A 19,756-nucleotide genomic window follows, 5' to 3' on the forward strand; every position below is an offset into this window, starting at 1 on the left:
TTATTCTTTTAAAGAAACCTAAGTTATTTTCTTCATAACAAAGTTTAGTAATTACATATTATCTTAACTTAAAAAGAGGCTACATATGAGCAGGTTCTTAACCCGGCAATTAAGACAACCACGTTCCAGTGCAGTGCCAGGGTTCACCACCCAGTGCTGGCCCCTGGCTCCAATCTCCTGTGAATAAGGCACTGGGAGGCAGCAATGATGACTCAAATGGAGACCTGGATTGTGTTCCCAGCTTCTAGCTCTGCCCTGGTCCTGCTCGCGTGCCTGCAAGTATTTGAAGAGTGAACCAGTAGATGGGATCTACTTGTCTCTCTGCCTTCAAATTAAAACAAAGAAAACCTTTAAAAAATAAAAAGAGGGGGCACATAAAAACATATGTAATTCAGTCCATGTATGATGGGAATTGAATAGATGAGCATATGTAAAGAATTAACAAGGTGATCCAACTAAGCACCACATATAGGAACACACTATTGTTGATGAATTCAAACAGCAAAATAGATCCATGGATTTGACACAGCAGATCATGGAAATTTCACATCTTAAATAACCTACCACATTTTCTATTTTCTCTCATAATTTACACTTGCTTTATTTTGGGGTTCTCTCTCTCTCTCTCTCTATATATATATATATTAAAAACTCATGAGAAATCTATGGAAAATGCATTTTTAAAAATTTTATTTATTTGAAAGGCAGAGTTACAGAGAGAGATGCAGAGGCAGAGAGAGAGATACATACCTTCCATCCACTTATCTACTGGTTCACTCCCCATTCAGCCAGGGCTGGGCCAAGTTAAAGCCAGCAGCCTATAACTCCATCCATGTCTCTCATGTGGATGCAGGGGCCCAAGCACTTGGGCCATCTTCTGCTGCTTTCCCAGGTGCATTAACAGGGTACAGGATCAGAAGTGGAGCAGCTGGGACTCAGCTGGCACCCATGATGTTGGTGTTCCAGGCAGTAGTGCCACCTTTTTAAGATTTATTTATTTGAAAGGCAGAGACAGAGGTCTTCCCTCTGCTGGCTCACTCCCCAAATGGCCACAAACAGCCGGAGCTGGGTTGATCCAAAGCCTGGAACCTGGAGCTCCTTCCAGGTCTCCTATGCTGGTGCAGGGGCAGAAGGACTTGGGCCATCTTCTACTGCTTCCCAGGCCATAGCAGAGAGCTGGATGGGAAGTGGAGCAGCCAGGACTCAAATAGGCACCCATGTGGGATGCCTGCACTGCAGGCAGTGGCTTTACCCACTACGCCACAGCGCTGGCCCCTCAATCTTTTAAAGTTAATAATTACACTAACTTTTCCCCATTTCTTAATTTGATTTTTTTAAGTCCTGCATTTTTGCCCAAATAATCAGAGTGGAAAAAGTTAGGCTACATTTGAGGGGAAAAAACAGGCTAAAGTTCACTGACAACTGCACTTGGCCTTCTAGTATTTACTATCTTATTACTTGCCATAGCTCTTTGTTTTATTTCTGTGATCTCCATTTTCCAGGTCAGACTCAGCAGGAAAAAATGGCCTGTCCAAGGTTACAGATCAGAAGAGATCCTGACTTTACTCAGTCCATCTTAGCCATCACTCGGGAGACTGGAACTAGCAGCCACGCAAAGATGTGGTCCATCCAAGATGTGCTGCCTGGCCTTCATCTTGAGCCATGGGCAAGTCTTGTCCCATCAACTTACAATTTTTTCAAGTGTGGTGTAGTATGAAGAAGAATATTCATTATTTCTGAGAAGGCTACTAAAATATTCCTCCTTTTCCCAAACACGTGGCACCTAAAATAACAGGCTCGATTAGGATGGCAACACCTTTACCTTGACCTTTGTTACAAGGCTACCATTTTCCAGATGAAAAGCCGTAGTGACAAACTTCTCAAAAGGACAGTGACCAAAGGTTCTGCTTTAGTTGCAGCTTGATTTTCCCAAATTTGAGATCCGAATTATTTAACATAAATTTTACTTGTAAGCCACAGTAAGAGAATGCCCCTCCCTTAGGTGAGCTGTACTCTCTTCCATTACTACTGTTGAACTGGTTAGTTCTTGCCTAATACAGCTCTCATTGCACCTGGACAAGAGCAGCAAGGAGCAGCCAACACAAACATATACTAATGCTCTCTTTCTCCCTCCCTCCCCTCCCCTCTTTTTTTTTTCACTTCTTCCTTTAGAAAGCTATAAACACAACAGGTACACAGTCTGCCTTCCAAGTTATCAGAATTAATAGTTTTACCAAATATTTTACCATGATATTATAAAGGTCACCAATTTTCTAGCCTGTAATTACCTGTTTCCTTGCTGTCAACAGACTGACTACTTGATCACATTTAAATTTTTGTTATGGTGGTACCCTACTCCTGGTAGCAATTTTTGCATTGGATAAGGTAAAGGATAAGATGTTAAAAATATATGAAAATTAAGTGACTCAAAAAGATAAGGATTTTTCCTTTACATAACAGTCTAAAGCAAGGCAGCTCTCCTTCATATGGTCACACAGAGACACAGACTCCATAATTTTTTTAAAAGATTTATTTATTTATTTGAAAGACAGAGCTACAGAGAGAGAGGGAGGGAGGGGGAGGGAGAGAGAGAGAGAGAGAGAGAGAGAGAGATCTTCCATCTGCTGATTCACTCCCCAGATGGCCACAACGGTCAAAGCTGCGCTGATCCAAAGCCAGGAGCCAGGAGCTTCTTCCAGGTCTCCCACGTGGGTGCAGGGGCCAATCTACTGCTTTCCCAGGCCATAGGAGAGAGCCTGATTGGAAGTGGAGCAGCTGGGACTTGAACTGGTGCCCATATAGGATGCCAGGACTGCAGCCGGTGGCTTTACCCTCTACACCACAGTGTCAGCCACCTCCATAATTCCTTAAACATTTCAGCTACATGGTGGGAGCTTGACATGCAGCCTCACAGCTGTGGAACAGTTTATAGGCAGGGGAAAGAGAGAAAATAGCTGACAAATATTTTCATTTTTATAAGATGTAACTGGACGTTACACACTTCTGTTTCCACACCCTTGGCTTGAACTTGGATATCTGTGAGGTAGATTAGGAAATGACAGTCAACTCCAGTTAGGTAGTTCCAGCTGAAACTTGAGATTCCCTTACTAGAAATAAGAGTAGGGGGGATGTCAGGAAGTAGCAGACTCTGTCACAATGGGAGTAGGGAAGGAGAGCACTATTTAAAATCTGCATATACTGGCGAATTTTTTACTAGGTGCATATATTGGTTTTATAGAAAAAACAATAAAGAAGGGGTTGCTAAAATACTGTTTCAGGCCAGGCACACACTGAGTATTTGACTCTAGAAAATAAGTACAGAAGTTGCATCATTCTTTTCAACTTTCAATCTAATTTTCTAATTAAAAATATAGAAATAACTGATCATTGAAGAATAGCTCAAAATGTTATAGACAGGGGTCAGCGCTGTGGCACAGTGGTCTAACGCCCTGGCCTGAAGCGCTGGCATCCTATATGGGCACCGGTTTGAGACTCGGCTGCTCCACTTCCAATCCAGCTCTCTGCTGTGACCTGGGAAAGCAGTAGAAGATGGCCCAAGTCCTTGGGCCCCTGCACCCACATGGGAGACCCAGAAGAAGCTCCTGGCTCCTGGCTTCAGATTGGTGCAGCTACGGCCATTGAGGCTATCTGGGGAGTGAACCAGCAGATGGGAAACCTCTCTCTCTCTCTCTCTCTCTGCCTCTCCTCTGTGTAACTCTGACTTTCAAATAAATAAATAAATCTTTTAAAAAAAATGTTATAGACGGTTACACACTAAACAGCTCTAATATTATAAAGACATAGAACCACAAACTGCAGCTGAGAAAGGATCCTGAGTTCTTTACATGTAAGTAAACTAAGACTTGACGAGATGAAATAGATGGCCCCAAATCAGACAGGCAGCAACAGATACAGGAACAGAATCAAATTCTACTGAATGACTGGATTTATACCAACTGATACATTTTTGAGGCAGAAATTTCACAGTAATTTTAAAAAAGAATATGCCAGTTAAAAAAAAGAAAGAACTATTCACATATCATGTGACATAATTTTCAACATGATAAATGATAAAGATGTACATTTAACAAATATGATGTGAATTAAGTTATGGCCTGATACTGCATTTGCCTTTTTCAAAATAATAGACAAGTTGAATTTGGCCCCACTGGTCAAATTACTTTTGGATTACTTCACTATTGTATTAATTTCAAAATACATTTATGCACCCCAAATAATAATGTCAACAAGTGAATGTGAGTTAAATTTTCCCATGTTTTGAAGGGTATAGGTTGACATAGTATATGCAGTAGTAAGTGTGCTTTTAAAGCCTAGGAAACTTCCAGAAGTTACCTTTTTTAAAAATGAGAACTCAAAATCAAGAAGCACATTTGGTACAAAAATATAGCACAATTAGAATTTATTTAAGAGTACTTTTACGACTAACTGAAATGTAGTATATGCTACATTAAATTGTAAGGAAGGAATTTAAGTATTATTAATTCAACAAACATTGGCTGAGAATTTCTTTTAGGCATTATGCTTCCAAAGATGATGGAAGAGAACACACACTTTTCAAGTAATAATAATAATACTGTTAGCGGAGATGGGTGGTAGGTTCTTGTCTTCACACAAGAAAGAATTCATCATCAAAGATACCCTGGGCCGGCGCCGCGGCTCACTAGGCTAATCCTCTGCCTGCAGCACTGGCACCCTGGGTTCAAGTCCCGGTTGCCCCTCTTCCAGGCCAGCTCTCTGATGTGGCCAGGGAGTGCAGTGGAGGATGGCCCAAGTGCTTGGGCCCTGCACTTGCATGGGAGACCAGGAGAAGCACCTGGCTCCTGGCTTCGAATCAGTGGGGTGCGCCGGCCACAGCGCGCCGGCCGCAGCGGCCATTGCAGGGTCAACCAACGACAAAGGAAGACCTTTCTCTCTGTCTCTCTCTCTCACTATCCACTCTGCCTGTCCAAAAAAAAAAAAAAAAAAAAAAAGATACCCTCAAGCCAAGTGAATCAATGGGCATTTGGATCAACATAATTTTCTGAACAAATCTGTAATGGCTCACTTTGGTATAACAATATGAAGCTTTGCCTATACATAATTTATTTATTTTTCATAAAACAACTCTAGCTGGAAAGCAGTGACATGAGTACAACTTTACAATTTGGCATCTTTTTATAACCTCCACATAATCTGAATTCACTAAGACGACTGCTATCTCACCAAGTTGAGACTCTCATCCTTTGAGTTCCAGGGATCCAACTGGAAGCCCCAAAGTCAGGAGACTCTAACAATTTAAATTCTAAACCGAAAGTCAAACCATTTGGTCAAAATAAAATAGTACATCTAACCTGAGCATTGTAACCAAAGCTGTGGGACAGATCCCAAAGCTGTGGGTCAGAGTTAAGAGAACCATTCAAACATTACAAACAGGCAGAGAACAAACTGCTCCAAGATTCAGTCCTCCCAATCCAGACTCAGTAATGGCAACAGAAGAACACAAAGCCTTCAAGATGCATGAACACTCTCATTACCTAAGTCAGTTCGGACCGCACAGAAAAAAAGAAATGTTGATGATCAGCATATGAGCCCATTCCTCAGGACAGTGAAATACATCTCAAAACCAAGAGGCTGTAGTCAGGAGTCGGAAGGGAAGTTCTTGTGAACTTTAGAGAAGGAAGCATCCATCAGGCTGGAAGGGGTTAACGGGTCAAGGTCTCTCTCCGGCTTAGGCTTAGGTGGGAAACCTTTCTGGCCACCTGTAGCCGGCCATTTCCCCTTCCCTTTCTGACTTCAGTGAGGCAGGGCAGTGAACAGGAAGGGGACAGAGAAAGAGAGCCAGCCCCCTCCCGTCTCTGGCTAGATAATCCTGACAGGGCCTGAGAGGGTACAGCGAGGGACTGAGCAGAGGTGGCACAGAACAGGGAAAGGCTGAGGTGGCTAGTTTAAAGGCAGACGTGGGCACACCACTGTCCCCGGAAAATATCCCTAAGAGGACTGGCCGCAGGAGTGGACAGGCGTGCCTGCAATGTGGATCTTGCGGTGGCACCTGTTGATATGGGCAGGCAGATAGGATTACATTTAGATTTGTGAGCTGGAGACCACGCCTTCACCCTGCCCCCTTTTGTGATCTCACGCCCCTGCCTGACCTTACCTGTACGCCCACCTGCCAATTAGACTACATAACCACGCCCCTTTGGAAGTAAATAAAAGGAGCGCCCTGGGTCCTCCTCTTATTATCCCTCTCCGCCTCTGCTTTCCTGCATGCACTTCGCTACCTGTGGCTGCTCCTAACTGCACACTTTGCTCCGCACGGCTCCCGGCCTGCTCTCTGCCTGGTACAGACTTCTTTCTCCCCTAAATAAAGCCCTCACTTTTCTGCGTATTTCTTTCACTGAATAAATGCTAAAAACTTACCATGTCACCTGTTTTCTTCAAGCTGATATTCAGAATTGTTATCTAAATAGACAGCAACATGAATTATTATTAATTAAGGTAGCTGATAACACTGTCATGGGCACCCTAGTGGCATTTAACTGCTTGGTCCATATGTGAATGGGTATGGCAAGGAGACTTCTGGCTGCCAGAGAGCAAAACGGACAAGGCAGGAAGAGAAAGGGAGAAGCAGGCTAGCCGTGGAGCATCCCTCGGGGGAAGCTGCCAGCACTTACCGCTGGTCCTCTTCTCTCCTGGCTGGCTCTGCCAAAATGTTAGTGGAGGTGGGTGGTAAGCTCTTGTCTTCGCACAGGAAGAATTCAGACGTGAGACAGAGAACAGCACGATTTATTGGGCTGGGGCATCTGTCAGAACAGATGGGACAGAATACGAGAGAGCGAGACTGGGGAAAGCAAGGTTATGTGGTTGAATGGAGAGAATGCACTTGGCAGGCCAGGTGGGCGGCTCAGCAGAGAGCCGAGAGCTGAGCGAGCAGTCTGTAGTCAGACTGGGGCTTATAAGGGAAAGGGGTCCAGTTCTTCCAGCTGTTTCTCCTCCCACCCCCCCTCCTCCTCCAGGACAAAGGGCTTGCTGAGCGTGAATCGGGTGAAATTCCTCCCAAGGTTTCCCTGCTCAGTGCTGTCAGACTGGGGAGCCCACCTGGCACAGGCGGAGGAGCTTCCCCAGGGTGCCTGCCTTGGAGGAAGGCTGTGAGGTTGTATCGCCCAGTGCTAGCAGCCGGGAACCCATCTGGTGCTGAGGAGAGAGGATTCTCCTGGGAGCTCCCCTTGTGGGGGAAGGCTGAGACCACCTGTAAACTTGTCTGGGTCTGGACAGGGCTTCCAAGTGTGAAATACAAGGTGACCTGCTGCAGATGCTGTGTTTTCCTCAGGCCCCTCTCATACACACAGGCTAATTTCTAACTTCCAACCTAACAGTAGTCATATAGAAATATACATAGGCTAATTTTAACTTCCTACCTAACAATAGTCATATAGAAACTAAAACGAGTCATTATTGATTAGAAGGTACTATTGCAGTGTTATAGAACCAGGAAGTAATCATATTTCAAACACAAATGCTAGGGAACTAGAATTTAAACTTTCCACTGTAAACAGAGATTCCCCAAAACAAAACATGTTCAAAAGTCTAAAGAGGGGCCGGTGCTGTGGCGTAGTGCGTAAAACCTCCGCTTGCAGTGCCAGCATACCATATGGGTGCCAATTCGAGTCCTGGCTGTTCCACTTCTGATCCAGCTTTCTGCTACGGCCTGGGAAAACAGTAGAAGATGGCCCAAGTCCTTGGGCCCCTGTATTTGCATGGGAGACTCAGAGGAAGCTCCTGGCTCCTAGCTTCAGATCAGTGCAGCTCCGACCTTTTTGTCATCTGGGGAGTGAACCAGCTGATGGAAGACCCTTCCCTCTGCCTCTGCCTCTCTGTAACTCTGCCTTTCAAATAAATAAATACATCTTTAAAATAAAGAAATAAATGAGTACCCTACAATGCAGTGGACAGTCCCAGGCCAACATGTAAGGAGCTTACAGGTCAACACTACCATCTTCAAAACAAGAAAGAAGCTGGACACATTAGAAATCAGTAACTCTTCTTATATTTATAAAAGAATTATGATAATAAGACAATCTGCTACCCCTAAAACGAGAGAGAGAGAGAGAGAGAGACAGGCAGATGCAAAGAATCAGTTTACCAGAAAAGAAGTATCTGTAGAACACTTGAAATTGTAATTATCAAACTATAATTATCAAATTGCTAGCGTCTTAGTGTAACACTAGCTTGAGAATTAAAAACTCTGAGGGGACCTATTTTAGGGACCAATTTTAGCTCTAGGAGGCTCAGCAGGTGCATCTGTGAACATAGAGAAAAAAATCCCTGCTTCTGGCGAGTAGAGTAGCCATTGAAATACATCCAGACTTCCCAGTTGTTTTTAACAAGGCCTACCCTGAAGGGAAACTGTTTTACCAGAATCTAACAAAGGAAGGTGTTACCGAAGCTCAAACAGCCTAGGGAAAGAAGTATTCATTCAGGTCCATTAAAACACTGAGGCCTAACCACTGGACACTAAAATGCTTCTTCTCTCCCCATTCCCTACCACCACATTTACAGGACTTCCGTATCATATCAGGGATTACAGATAAAGGAATTTGAAGCTTCATGTTCTATTAAGGAGTATATAGGAAAACCCCAAAACAACAGGAGAGACAAAGATAAGGGCACAGAGAAAATTTCAGCCTCTGAAACCACAGCTACAGCAAACAGGAAATATCACCTAAACCCTAATCATGTAAACATATACTCTCCCATTAAAGGTGTATCTACTTTAGCTACTTTTTAAAAAAAAATTTTTTTTTGACAGGCAGAGTGGACAGTGAGAGAGAGAGACAGAGAGAAAGGTCTTCCTTTGCCGTTGGTTCACCCTCCAATGGCCGCCGTGGCCGGCGCAATGTGCTGATCCGATGGCAGGAACCAGGTGCTTCTCCTGGTCTCCCATAGGGTGCAGGGCCCAACCACTTGGGCCATCCTCCACTGCACTCCCGGGCCACAGCAGAGAGCTGGCGTGGAAGAAGGGCAACCGGGACAGAATCCGGCGCCCCGACCGGGACTAGAACCCCGTGTGCCAGCGCCGCAAGGCGGAGGATTAGCCTAGTGAGCCACAGTGCCGGCCTACTTTAGCTACTTTCATCTGATAAATAATGTCTTACTTTCAATAACAAATTATGAAGCATGCAAAAATTAAAAAAAAAAAAAGAGAAAGCATCAGAATTAGACTCAGTTATGGCAGAGATGTTGGAATTATTAGAACACAAGTTTAAAATAACTATGATTAACACGTTAATGTTACCAGAGAAGGCAGAGCCCTTGTCTTTGTGCAAGAAAGAACTCAGGCGTGAGACAGAGAGCAGGGGAAAGCAAATAGCGAGGTTTATTAGGGCAGGGACATCCGTAAGAGCGGATGGGCACCTCTCCAGACAGGACCTGAGAGAGTTCCCGGTTTACATGTAGGCTGGGGCTTTTAAGGGGATGGGTCTTGTCTTCCTCTCTTCTCCTGGAACAAAGGACTTCTTGGATGTAAATACTAAAAATTCCTTTCTGAGTTTTCCCCCTGCAGTTATCAGACAGGAGGAAGCCTGACCCTGGTTAGAGGACAGATGGGCAGGACCCCCAGGAAGATCAGGATGGGGCAGGATGTTTGAAGTGCAGATACTGGGCTGCACCTGGAAGGTTATGGAGATGACTTTGAGATGCAGATGCTGTATCTAGATGTCAACTCCTTAGGCCTTTGTCACACACACATAAGCTCATTTCTGACTTCCTACCTAACATTAAGAGTTCCACTAAAATAGTAGACAATATATAAGAACAAATGTGGAATGTTAACATAGATATGGAAAGTGGGAATGCTAGAAATAAAAAACACAGTAGCAGAAATGAAGAATACTTTTGATGAGTTCATCAACAGACCAGATACAGCTAAGGAATGAACCTGGAAAGAGATCCATGAAGCCCTATACAGTTCTTTTAAAGTAGCATTTTACTAGTTCTAATTGTGTATTGCAAACTCTAGGACAACCTGTAAGAAATTTCTAAAAAGAAGTATAATTGATAAGCAAGAGGGGAAGAGAAAATGGAACCACTAAAATGTTCAGTTAAAACCCAAGAAGGCTTATCCTCCACCTGCGGCGCCGGCACCTGTGGTCCTGGTTGGGGCACCAGATTCTGTCCCGGTTGCCCCTCTTCTAGTCCAGCTCTCTGCTGTGGCCTGGGAAGGCAGTGGAGGATGGCCCAAGTGCTTGGGCCCTGCACCTGCATGGGAAACCAGGCAGGGGGGGTACCTGGCTCCTGGCTTCGGATCAGTGCAGTGCGCTGGCTGTAGCAGCATTTGGGGGGTGAACCAACGGAGGGAAGACCTTTCTCTTTGTCTCTCTCTCTCACTGACTAACTCTGCCTGTGGGAAAAAAAAATAAAAAACAAGAAGGGACAAGAGTGGGAGACAAAAAAGGAAATAAAGAACAAGGACAATGAATGGAAACTGGCACAAACTCCACGGGCACAGAGGATGGGGTACTGCAGGAGCATAGAGAATTATAGGATTCCAATGATTTTTTAGAAAGTAGTCCCAAACTCTCTGCTTCAGAAGAAAGACGATTTCTGAGGTAGGTCTCCTGCAACTTCCCCCTTTAAAAATGTCTAATTATTTTCAGAGAATTCAGAATGACAGTTGCTACTTTGAAGAAAGTTTCCAGGACTGCATAAACTAGAAGCTTAACCTGATAATCCGGGTCATCGTCTTTGGAGTTCATGGGTCAAGAGGTCCATAGACTCGGGTCCTCCTAGCTCACTTCTCCCACACTGCTCTTTCCCTCCAGAAAATGTATAGAGCTGTGTGGGTTTGCTTTCCCCACGTGCAGCCCAGGAACTACTGAATGAGATTCTTGGGGAGTGGGTTCAGAAAATGTACATTGCTAGCAAATGTCACAAATGAGTCTTATGCACACTGAAGTGTGAGAACTAATGCTTTAATTTATGGTTCCTGTAGAGTTGGGGATGAGGTGGGGGAAGGCACTTCCCTTTATGTTTGGGCCAATTTATTCCTAGGAATATTCACCCCCTAACACTTGAATGTATCTGCTAACCAAATACAGTAAATGCTCAAGGAATACTTGTTGAACAATTACTTCAGGACTGTGATCACCAAAAAGTTTGATTCTTCCAATCTAGATAGCAGTCATTTTATTCTAAATAAGTTTGACATTTTTTACAGTCTTGCATATCATATGTGTATACTAGCTGTAGTCTTAAAACTGTGGAAGTAAAACAAGCCAGACTTCATTTAGATGCCTAGGCCTGCTTCAATGCAGACCATCAAAAAATCACTGGAGCTCTCATGTCAGTTAACTCGGATTGGAAAACATTCCTGCAAAAGAAAAACAAATGAAGAAAAACATAAGCATATATGGGAACTATAAATCCAAAACAACAACAACAACAAAACTCACATGGAGTTCTCCTAAGGACCAAGAAAGTGAACAGCTGTGTTAGCATACCCTAAATGTTGGAAGCACTGTGTGGGGTTGGCCTAACAGGACCCAGCAGAAGGGAGCAGTGGCTAGGGTAAACTAGAAAAAAAATGAGGGGTGTTGGGGCAGGCGTTTGGCCTAGAAGTTAAGATGCTTGTTAAGGTGCCCACATCCCAGGCACCTGGCTTCCACACCCACCTCTGACTCTGACAGATGCTGTGAGGCACTGGTGGCTCAAGGAATTGGGCCCCTGTCACTACTGAGGGAGACCTGCATTGAGTTCCTGGCTCCTGGCTTCATTCTGGCCCAGCCCCAGTGATTGCAGGCATTTGGAGAATGAACTACCATATAGGAGCTCGCTCGCTCGTTCACTTGCTCGCTCTCTTTCTGTCTTTCAAATTAAAAATGAAATAAAATAGGGGCCTGTGTTGTGGTATAGGAAGTTAAGCCTCCACCTGCAATGCCAGCATCCCATATAGGTGCTGGTACAAGACTTAGCTGCTTCACTTCCGATCCAGCTCCCTGTTAATGTGCCCTGAGGAAGCTGCAGAAGATGGCCCAAGTGCTTGGGCCCCTGCACACACATAGGAGATGTGGAAGTGGCTCCAGGCTCCTAGCTTTGGCCTGGCCCAGCTCTGGCCATTGCAGCCATTTGCAAAGTGACCTAGTGGATGGAAAATATTCTCATTCTCTCTCTCTCCCTCTTTCTCTCCCCCATCTTCTCTCTGAAACTCTGCCTTTCAAATAAACTTAAAAAAATCTTTTAAAAATAAAATAAAATAAGACAAAATAAATGAGTAGGCTAAGAATATTAAGACCTCCCAAGAACCAGAAAACTAAGGATTTTAAGAAACCAAAAAGCTAATCTGCAAGATGAAAGAGAAAGAGGACTTTTAAGCGGGTTCTTAAAGTACTGGGTTAGTGGGTTACACATACACTACATTATGCTGATAGATTAATTGGCAAGGGACTTGTGAAATGCTGTTAGTATTCAATGGAAACTGTATATTCACATCAATATCTGTATGAGAGGAGGGCACAAGCTTGATTTTTTATTTTATTTCCAGTTCCTTCTTTTATTCCCAACTTAGAAAAACTGAGCGAGAGCCCATTCTTCCATACATGTTCTGTATGGAGGGGAAGATAAGACAAGTAGTAAACAGAAGCAATAAATGATCACTCTGCAGAGGTCTTTCTTCCTAGGTGACTGTGCCATTCAAAATAGAGGCAAAGTTCTCCTCCTACCATCGATTTGTTAGTGGAGCATATATGAGTGTGTGTGTGTGTGTGTGTGTGTGTGAGAGAGATGTGCATGAGTGTATGTACTAAAAGCTCATGATGGGACCAACTGTCAGAATATGCTGCTCCTTGCACCTATCAGCAGCAGGACGTATATACTCATATGAATGTTATCAGTCTGGAAAAATGGTATATTTTGGTTTTTCCTCCTCAGTAGAAGAGAGAAAACAAAAGACAGGCCACAGACACAGACACACATAGACACACAGACACACACACACACACACACACACACACCCTACATTCTCTCAACATAGGGATCAGAACAGTTAGGGAAAATCAGTTTTCCTCTCTTCCACCCACGAAATTCCAAATGGGCATGTAAGAGAAAGAACTCCAAAAATAAGAAAGAAATAGCTAAAGACATACTGTAACTGGAAACTCACTCTGGGCGGTGTGGGAAGACAAATTCTTTTTCAAAGACAGAGCTGAACCAGTAGACCTAAAATTTGTAAGAGATGGTGAGCCTGTACAAAAATAAGAGAATTAAGAAAAACAGTGAATTATTGACAAAGCCCTCAAAAATTAACCTGCAATAGAGGATAACAAAGCAACTGTGCAAGCAAAAACCAAAAGTTACCTGTAAACAACTTTTTTTCCAATTCTTCTTGGATTTTAAGAAGAATTCTCTCCTGTTCTAGAGCTTCTATATACTTTGAGTAGCACCAGGTTGGCTGGCAAAACAATTTTCAAAGTTAATTCTAGAAATGTTTGCTTCCAGAAATAAACTGAAGGTAAGACAGCTTATACCAGCCCCTTCGTTTAAACTTTTATTGCAGTATAACATATTTAAAGAGAAGGTACATATCCTAAATTTATGATGATAATAGATTTTCACAAACTGAACTTGCAGCCTTTTAACTGGGTACCACAAATTATTATCAATTTAGCTTACACTCCATTTTCATGAAAATATTTATGGGCAAGTGCTGTGGTATAGCAGGTTAAGCTGCCACTTACAACACCAGCACCCCATATCAGAGTACTGGTTTGAATCCTGGCTGCTCCACTTCCAATCCAGCTTCCTGTTAATGTTTTGGGAAAGCAGCCTAAGTACTTGGCCCCTGCCAACCATTTGGGAGATTAAAATGGAGTTCCTGGTTCTTGGCTTTTGCTTGGCCCAGACTTGGCTGTTGCAGCCCTTTGGGAAGTGAACCGACAGGTGGAAGACCTCACTTTCTCTGTCTCACTCTGCCTTTCATGTAAGTTACTAACAAAGTAGGTAAGTAAATAAATAAATTTAAAAATGAATATGATGAAATAAAGGTACATTTTGCTAGAGCCTTGATGTAAAATTCTCTCAATTTTTGATATTCATTTATTTGAAAGGCAGAGTGACAGAGAAAGAGAGAGAAAGAGAGAGAAATCACCCATCAGCTGATTTATTCCCCAAATCCCCCCCCCCTCGACAGGCTGAAGCCAGGAGCCAGGAACTCCATGAGTCTCCCACATGAGTGGCAGTAACTCAAGAACTTGAGCCATCATTTGCTACTTCCCAGGCACATTCGCAGGGAGCTGAATCAGAAGCAAGGTAGCCAGGACTCAAATGGGTTCTCTGATATGGAATGCAGGCATTCCAGGTAGAAGCTTAACCCACTGTGCCACATGCCTGCCCTTTGATCTAAAATTTTTTAATTCTCTGGTTAGGGTGCTGGTGGGGACATGAAAATAACTATATTATTTCTCAATAAATCAATGTCACAAAACTTTATAGTTATCTTGATAGTTACTCAAGTCACATCTATCTATTACATTGAATTGTGAATTTCAGCACTTTGGAAAGATCCAATTCTGTATTTGGATTAATTAAAAATATTTACTGTGAAAAATCTACCTAAAACAAAGGCATACACAGGGTATCCATACTTGTAAACTAGCAATGTACTACTATTTTACAAGTTGCCAGGGTAATTAAATAGCAATAATAAAATAATAATAATAATAAAATTTATATTTAAAAATGCCTTTGGTTTCCAAAAGCTTTTTAGTTTCTTAAGAATCCTGTGATGGGGCCAGTGCTGTGGTGCAGTGGGTTAAAGCCTCAGCCTGCAGTGCTGGCATCCCATATGGGCAAGGTTCAAGCCCCAGCTGCTCCACTTAGATCCAGCCTCTGCTCTGGTCTGGGAAAGCAGTAGAAGATGGCCCAAGTGCTTGGGCTCCTACACCCATGTGGGAGACCCAGAAGAAGCTCCTGGCTCCTGGCCTCAGATTGGCGCAACTCTGACCGTTGTGGTCATTTCGGGAGTGAACCAGCAGAATGGAAGATTTCTCTGTCTCTTTCTGGCTCTACCTCTCTCTCTAACTCTGTCTTTCAAATAAATAAAATAAATCTTAAAAAAATAATCTTTCGCTATATGACAGGATCTCATCAGCATTATCATCATCATCCCTTTCTCTCTCTCTCCAACACATAAGGAAATGGGTTCAAAGGAGGTCATATGATTATTTTCAGACTTTTAGATAACAATGACTTTTAAGTGACAGTAAAAATTAGAAGCCTGGTATCTAACTTCCCCTTTATTTTTATAGCATGCTTCCAAAATTTAATCTTAGTTTTTTGCTAACAAATATATTTCCACATGGTCTTATTAGATATATCTTTTTCACTATCTAGTTCTAGAAAATTGGCCACTTCTCTCGGTAAGAGTTTCATAGTCTATCAGTTGGTTATCTCAGTTGAGTAGTTGAACTTATTTGAAATTCCTAAATGCCAAAAAGAGGCCAATGTTGTGGCACAGCAGGTTAAGCACCCAGCACCCCATATTAGAGCACTGGTTCAAGTCCTAGTGGTTCCATTTCAGATCCAGCTCCTCCTAATGCAAGTGGGAAAGTAGCAAAAGATGGCCCAAGTCTTTGGGCCCCTGCACCTACATGAGAGACCAACATGGACTTCTGGGCTTCTGGCTTCAGCCTGCACCAGCCATGGCTCTTGGGGTCATTTGAAGAGTTTAACCAGTAGATGGAAGGGCTCTCTCTCTCTCTGCCACTCTGCCTTTTAAATAAATAAATTATTTTAAAAAGATTGTTTCCTTTTTTAAATAAAAAATTATCTAAGAGGCAGAGAGAGTTCCCATCTGTTGTACTCATCAAATGTCAACAGTGCCTGGGGCTGGGGTTGGGCTGACAGAGCTAAAGCGGAAGTTGGCAGCCAGGAACTCAATCAAGATCTCCCAAGTGAGTGCCAGGCACCCAGTGACTGGAGCTACCATGCTGCTTCCCAGGGTCTGCACCGCTGGGAAGCTGCACTCAGTAGCCACGGGTGATTGTCCAACCCAGGTACTCTGATACGGAACATGAATGTCTTAACCGCTAGCCAAATGCCTGCCCCAGATTGACTCTTGAGCTGGTGTTAGACTCTAAAACATAGATGTTCCCAGTACAAGTCACACACACAGAAAAATGACATAAATTAAACTCATGAAACTTGAAGAAAGTATGAATGTGCTAGTTATACATGTAAATATAAACATTAACATTGCAAACACTGGCCAATCTTATGACCACTCAAAAAAATGAAAAATTGAGACAGCATTTGACGTTCTTCTCCCATCTCTTAACTCAGAAATTTAACAAGTTATATATGCTCTATGTTGTTCTATTATCTCTCTAATTCTCTTTTTCAATAAGATGGTCATTTCAACTTCAATTTAAATCATCTTCATATGTATTGAGAAGTTATTTTCTGTGATTGCGTTATCCAGGATCAGCTAAACTTTTAATGTTCTAGGAAAGCTCATGGGGATTCCCTTCCAGTCTCTCCTGGTATTACAACTGCAGCCTCATTTTCAAATAAATGCAACTTTAGTTACTGCTCTGCTACTCAACACTCTAGAAAGAAAGTGAGATCTGTGCCATCTTGTCTGCTTACCTGTCGGCCGTATGCCTGCAGGTCTAGGAAAGAGTCACTGGCTATCACAGGTGTTTTGACAGTGGACCCTGCAGCAGCACTTGTATATTGTTTGATTCCAATCTGTAATTATATGAAGTTAAATTATTCCAAAACAAATAATGCTATGTTAAAAGAAACTTATAGTTAAGGAGTCAACATCATATTAAAAATATTTCATAGTTAAGTGCTAAACTTGAGGTTTCATCAAGTTAATAGTGACAGTCTACTGTTGGGCTGTTTAATTAAAAAAATAAAAGATTTATTTTTATGGGGCCAGGACTGTGGTCCAGAGGTTTAAACCACTGCCTGCAGCACCAGCATCCATATGGGCACCAGTCCTGGATGCCTGACTTCTGATCCAGCTTCCTGTTAATGCACCTGGGAAAGCAGCAGAAGATGGCCCAAGCACTTGGGTTCCTATACCCACATGGGAGACCCAGATGAGACTCCTGGCTCTTGACTTTGGCCTGGCCCAGCCTTGGCCATTGTGGCCATTTGGGGGGTGAACCAGAGGATAGAAGATATCTCTAGGTCTGTCTGTCTCTTTCTGCCTCTCCCTCTCTCTCTGTAACTCTGCCTTTCAAATAAATAAATAATTTTAAAAAATATATTTTTTTACTTACTTAAAAGTCAGAGAAAGAGAGAAGAAACACAGAGATCTTTCATACTCAAGTTCACTCCCTAGATGGCCTCAATAGCCACAGCTGGATCAGGCTGAAGCCAGAAGCCAGGAGCTTCACTTGGGTCTCCTACATGAGTGGCAGGGGTCCAAACACTTAGGTTACCTTCTGCTGATTTTCCCAGGCCATTAGAGGGGAGCTAGATTGGAAGCGGAGCAGCCAGGACATGAACCAGTGCCCATAAGGGATGCTGGCATTGCAGGCAATGGCTTTACCTGATATGACAGACACCACAACACCAGACTCTAATTTTCTTTTCTTTGTTTTTTTATTTGAATGGCAGAATCAGAGACAGACAGACAGAGAGAGAATCTTCCATCTGCTGATTTAATTCCTAAATGCCTTCAAAGCCAGGGTCAGGGCGGGTTGAGGCCAGGAGCAGACATTTCATCTGGATCTCCCACATGAGCGGTAGAAATCCAAGTACATAGGCCATGATATATATAACCTATAGGATATATATAGGATATATATGATATATATATATAGTGTTTATATATAGTATATACAGTATTATATATATAGTATTATGATATATATAGTATACACACACACACACACACACACAGCCTCTCAGGTGTGCAACCCAGAACCCAGAAGCTGGATTGGAAGCAGAAGCAGGACACAATCACAGACACTCTGACACAGGATGTGACCATCCCAAATGGTGGATTAACCTGCTGTGACATAATGCCTGTCTCAGTTCTTTAATTTTCTTTAATAGTAATATAAAAATATTTAGAAATGAGAAAAATGAAACTGAATATAAAAATCACTCCCAAAAAAAGCTTTAAGAAAAATCACTATAAACATTTTACTGAATATCCATCCAGATTCCTCACTAGGGAAAATGCATAGATCTCTAATTATAATCTATATTTTCAATATTTATATTTTATTACACAAATTTCTATAAATGGAATCAATGTAGAAGTGTTCTTTCTTAAATTTAATTTTACTTAAAGTCAGACACACAGAGAGAAACAGAGAAAGACAAAGAGAGAGAGAGAGCTCCCATCCACTTTACTCTCCCAAATGCTTAGGTAGCCATGGATGGATCAGGCTAAAGCCAGGAGCCAGGAACTCAATCCAGATCTCCCATGAGTGTGTAAGGACCCAAGTACTTTAGCTATTATATTCTGCCTCCCAGTGTGCAACCAGCAGAAAGCTGGATTTTGAGAATGGAGCTGATACTCGAACCCAGGCACTCTGATGTGGGATGTATGTGTCCCAGGCAGGATCTTAATTAACTTTTACGCCAAATGCCCACCCCTAAATGTTCTTTTCAAATCTACTTTTTCATGGACAATATGTTGTGCAAATGTTGCTATGTGAATAAATATAGAGCTGTGATGTAAGATGAACTTTTGTTATTACTTACCGTTGTATATCTACTTGTAGAACATTTAACATGCATTCAAATATTTGTTGGATGATGAAATGAATAAATTGCATATCACCAGTTTCTGTGGGTGGATGGTCTTAGCCACGCAAATATTTGTTGCATGATAAAGTGAATAATCTATATCATCATTTTCAACAGGTGAGTAAAGGGATACACCATAGATAACTGAATGCCTCCTCAAGGGGTCAGTGTTGTGGTGCAGTGGGTTAAGCTTGTGATGCCAGCGTCCCACATCACACTGTTGGTTCGAATCCTGGCTGCTCTGCTTCAATCCAGCTTCCTGATAATGTGCCTGGGAAGGCAGGAGATGGCCCCATTTGCTCGGGCTCCTGCTATCCATGTGGGATTCCAGGGTGTTCTTGGCTCCTAGCTTTGGTCTGGCTTATAATGGGCTGTTGTGGCCATCTGGGGAGTGGATCCATAGTTGGAAGATCTCTTTCTCTCTCAAACTCTCCCTCTCTGCCTCTCTGCCTTTCAAATAAATAAACAAAAATAAATATTTTAAAAATAAGTGTCCTATTATAAATTAATTCAGGTTTTGACTATTATAAATGATGTTCTGTACACACATCTTTGTGCACTTTCTTGATTCTTCCTCTTAGAATACATTCTAAAAGCATATTTGCTAGATTAAAAAGAATGAACAATTTAAACAATATTATATCAACTGCCCTTTAGCAAGCAAGTACCATTTTACATTTTCTCCAAAATATTTGAGCTTGCATGCCATTTCTCATCACCTCAATCAATACTGGGTCTTCCAAAATTTTCTTCTTGCCAGTTTTCATGTCTTTAGTTACCAGCAAGGCTGAACATATTTGAATGCTTTTATTCACTTGTATTTCATTTGTAAATTGCCTGTTGATGCTCTTTTCCTGGTTTTCTGTTGAGTATTTTTCCCTGATTTACTCTACTACTTACATCATATGTTTCCTAATTTGCCTGTTAATTTTGCTTATTTTTTACCATTTAAAAGTTGGGGGGCCAGCACTGTGGTACAGCCACTGTCTATGAT

General features: G+C 42.4%; 1 protein-coding gene across 8 annotated transcripts in view; it reads right to left on the bottom strand.

Moving 5' to 3' along the window:
- Nucleotides 1–10,951: 10,951 nt before the first annotated feature.
- RGS22 (regulator of G protein signaling 22) overlaps nt 10,952–19,756 on the bottom strand; it is a 145,673-nt gene continuing 136,868 nt past the window's right edge. For all 8 annotated transcript variants that reach the window (XM_089336388.1, XM_089336386.1, XM_089336385.1 and 5 more), the window contains 4 exons: nt 16,636–16,737; nt 13,348–13,441; nt 13,154–13,234; nt 10,952–11,365 (listed from right to left, as the gene is read on the bottom strand). In XM_089336388.1, coding sequence (XP_089192514.1) covers nt 11,343–11,365; nt 13,154–13,234; nt 13,348–13,441; nt 16,636–16,737 — 300 coding nt within the window. In that variant the 3' untranslated portion in view covers nt 10,952–11,342. The remainder of the gene's footprint in view (nt 11,366–13,153; nt 13,235–13,347; nt 13,442–16,635; nt 16,738–19,756) is intronic.

The sequence above is a fragment of the Oryctolagus cuniculus genome, chromosome 6, assembly GCF_051225735.1.
Source record: "Oryctolagus cuniculus isolate XC-2025 breed Fujian yellow rabbit chromosome 6, ASM5122573v1, whole genome shotgun sequence".
Lineage (NCBI taxonomy): Eukaryota > Metazoa > Chordata > Mammalia > Lagomorpha > Leporidae > Oryctolagus > Oryctolagus cuniculus.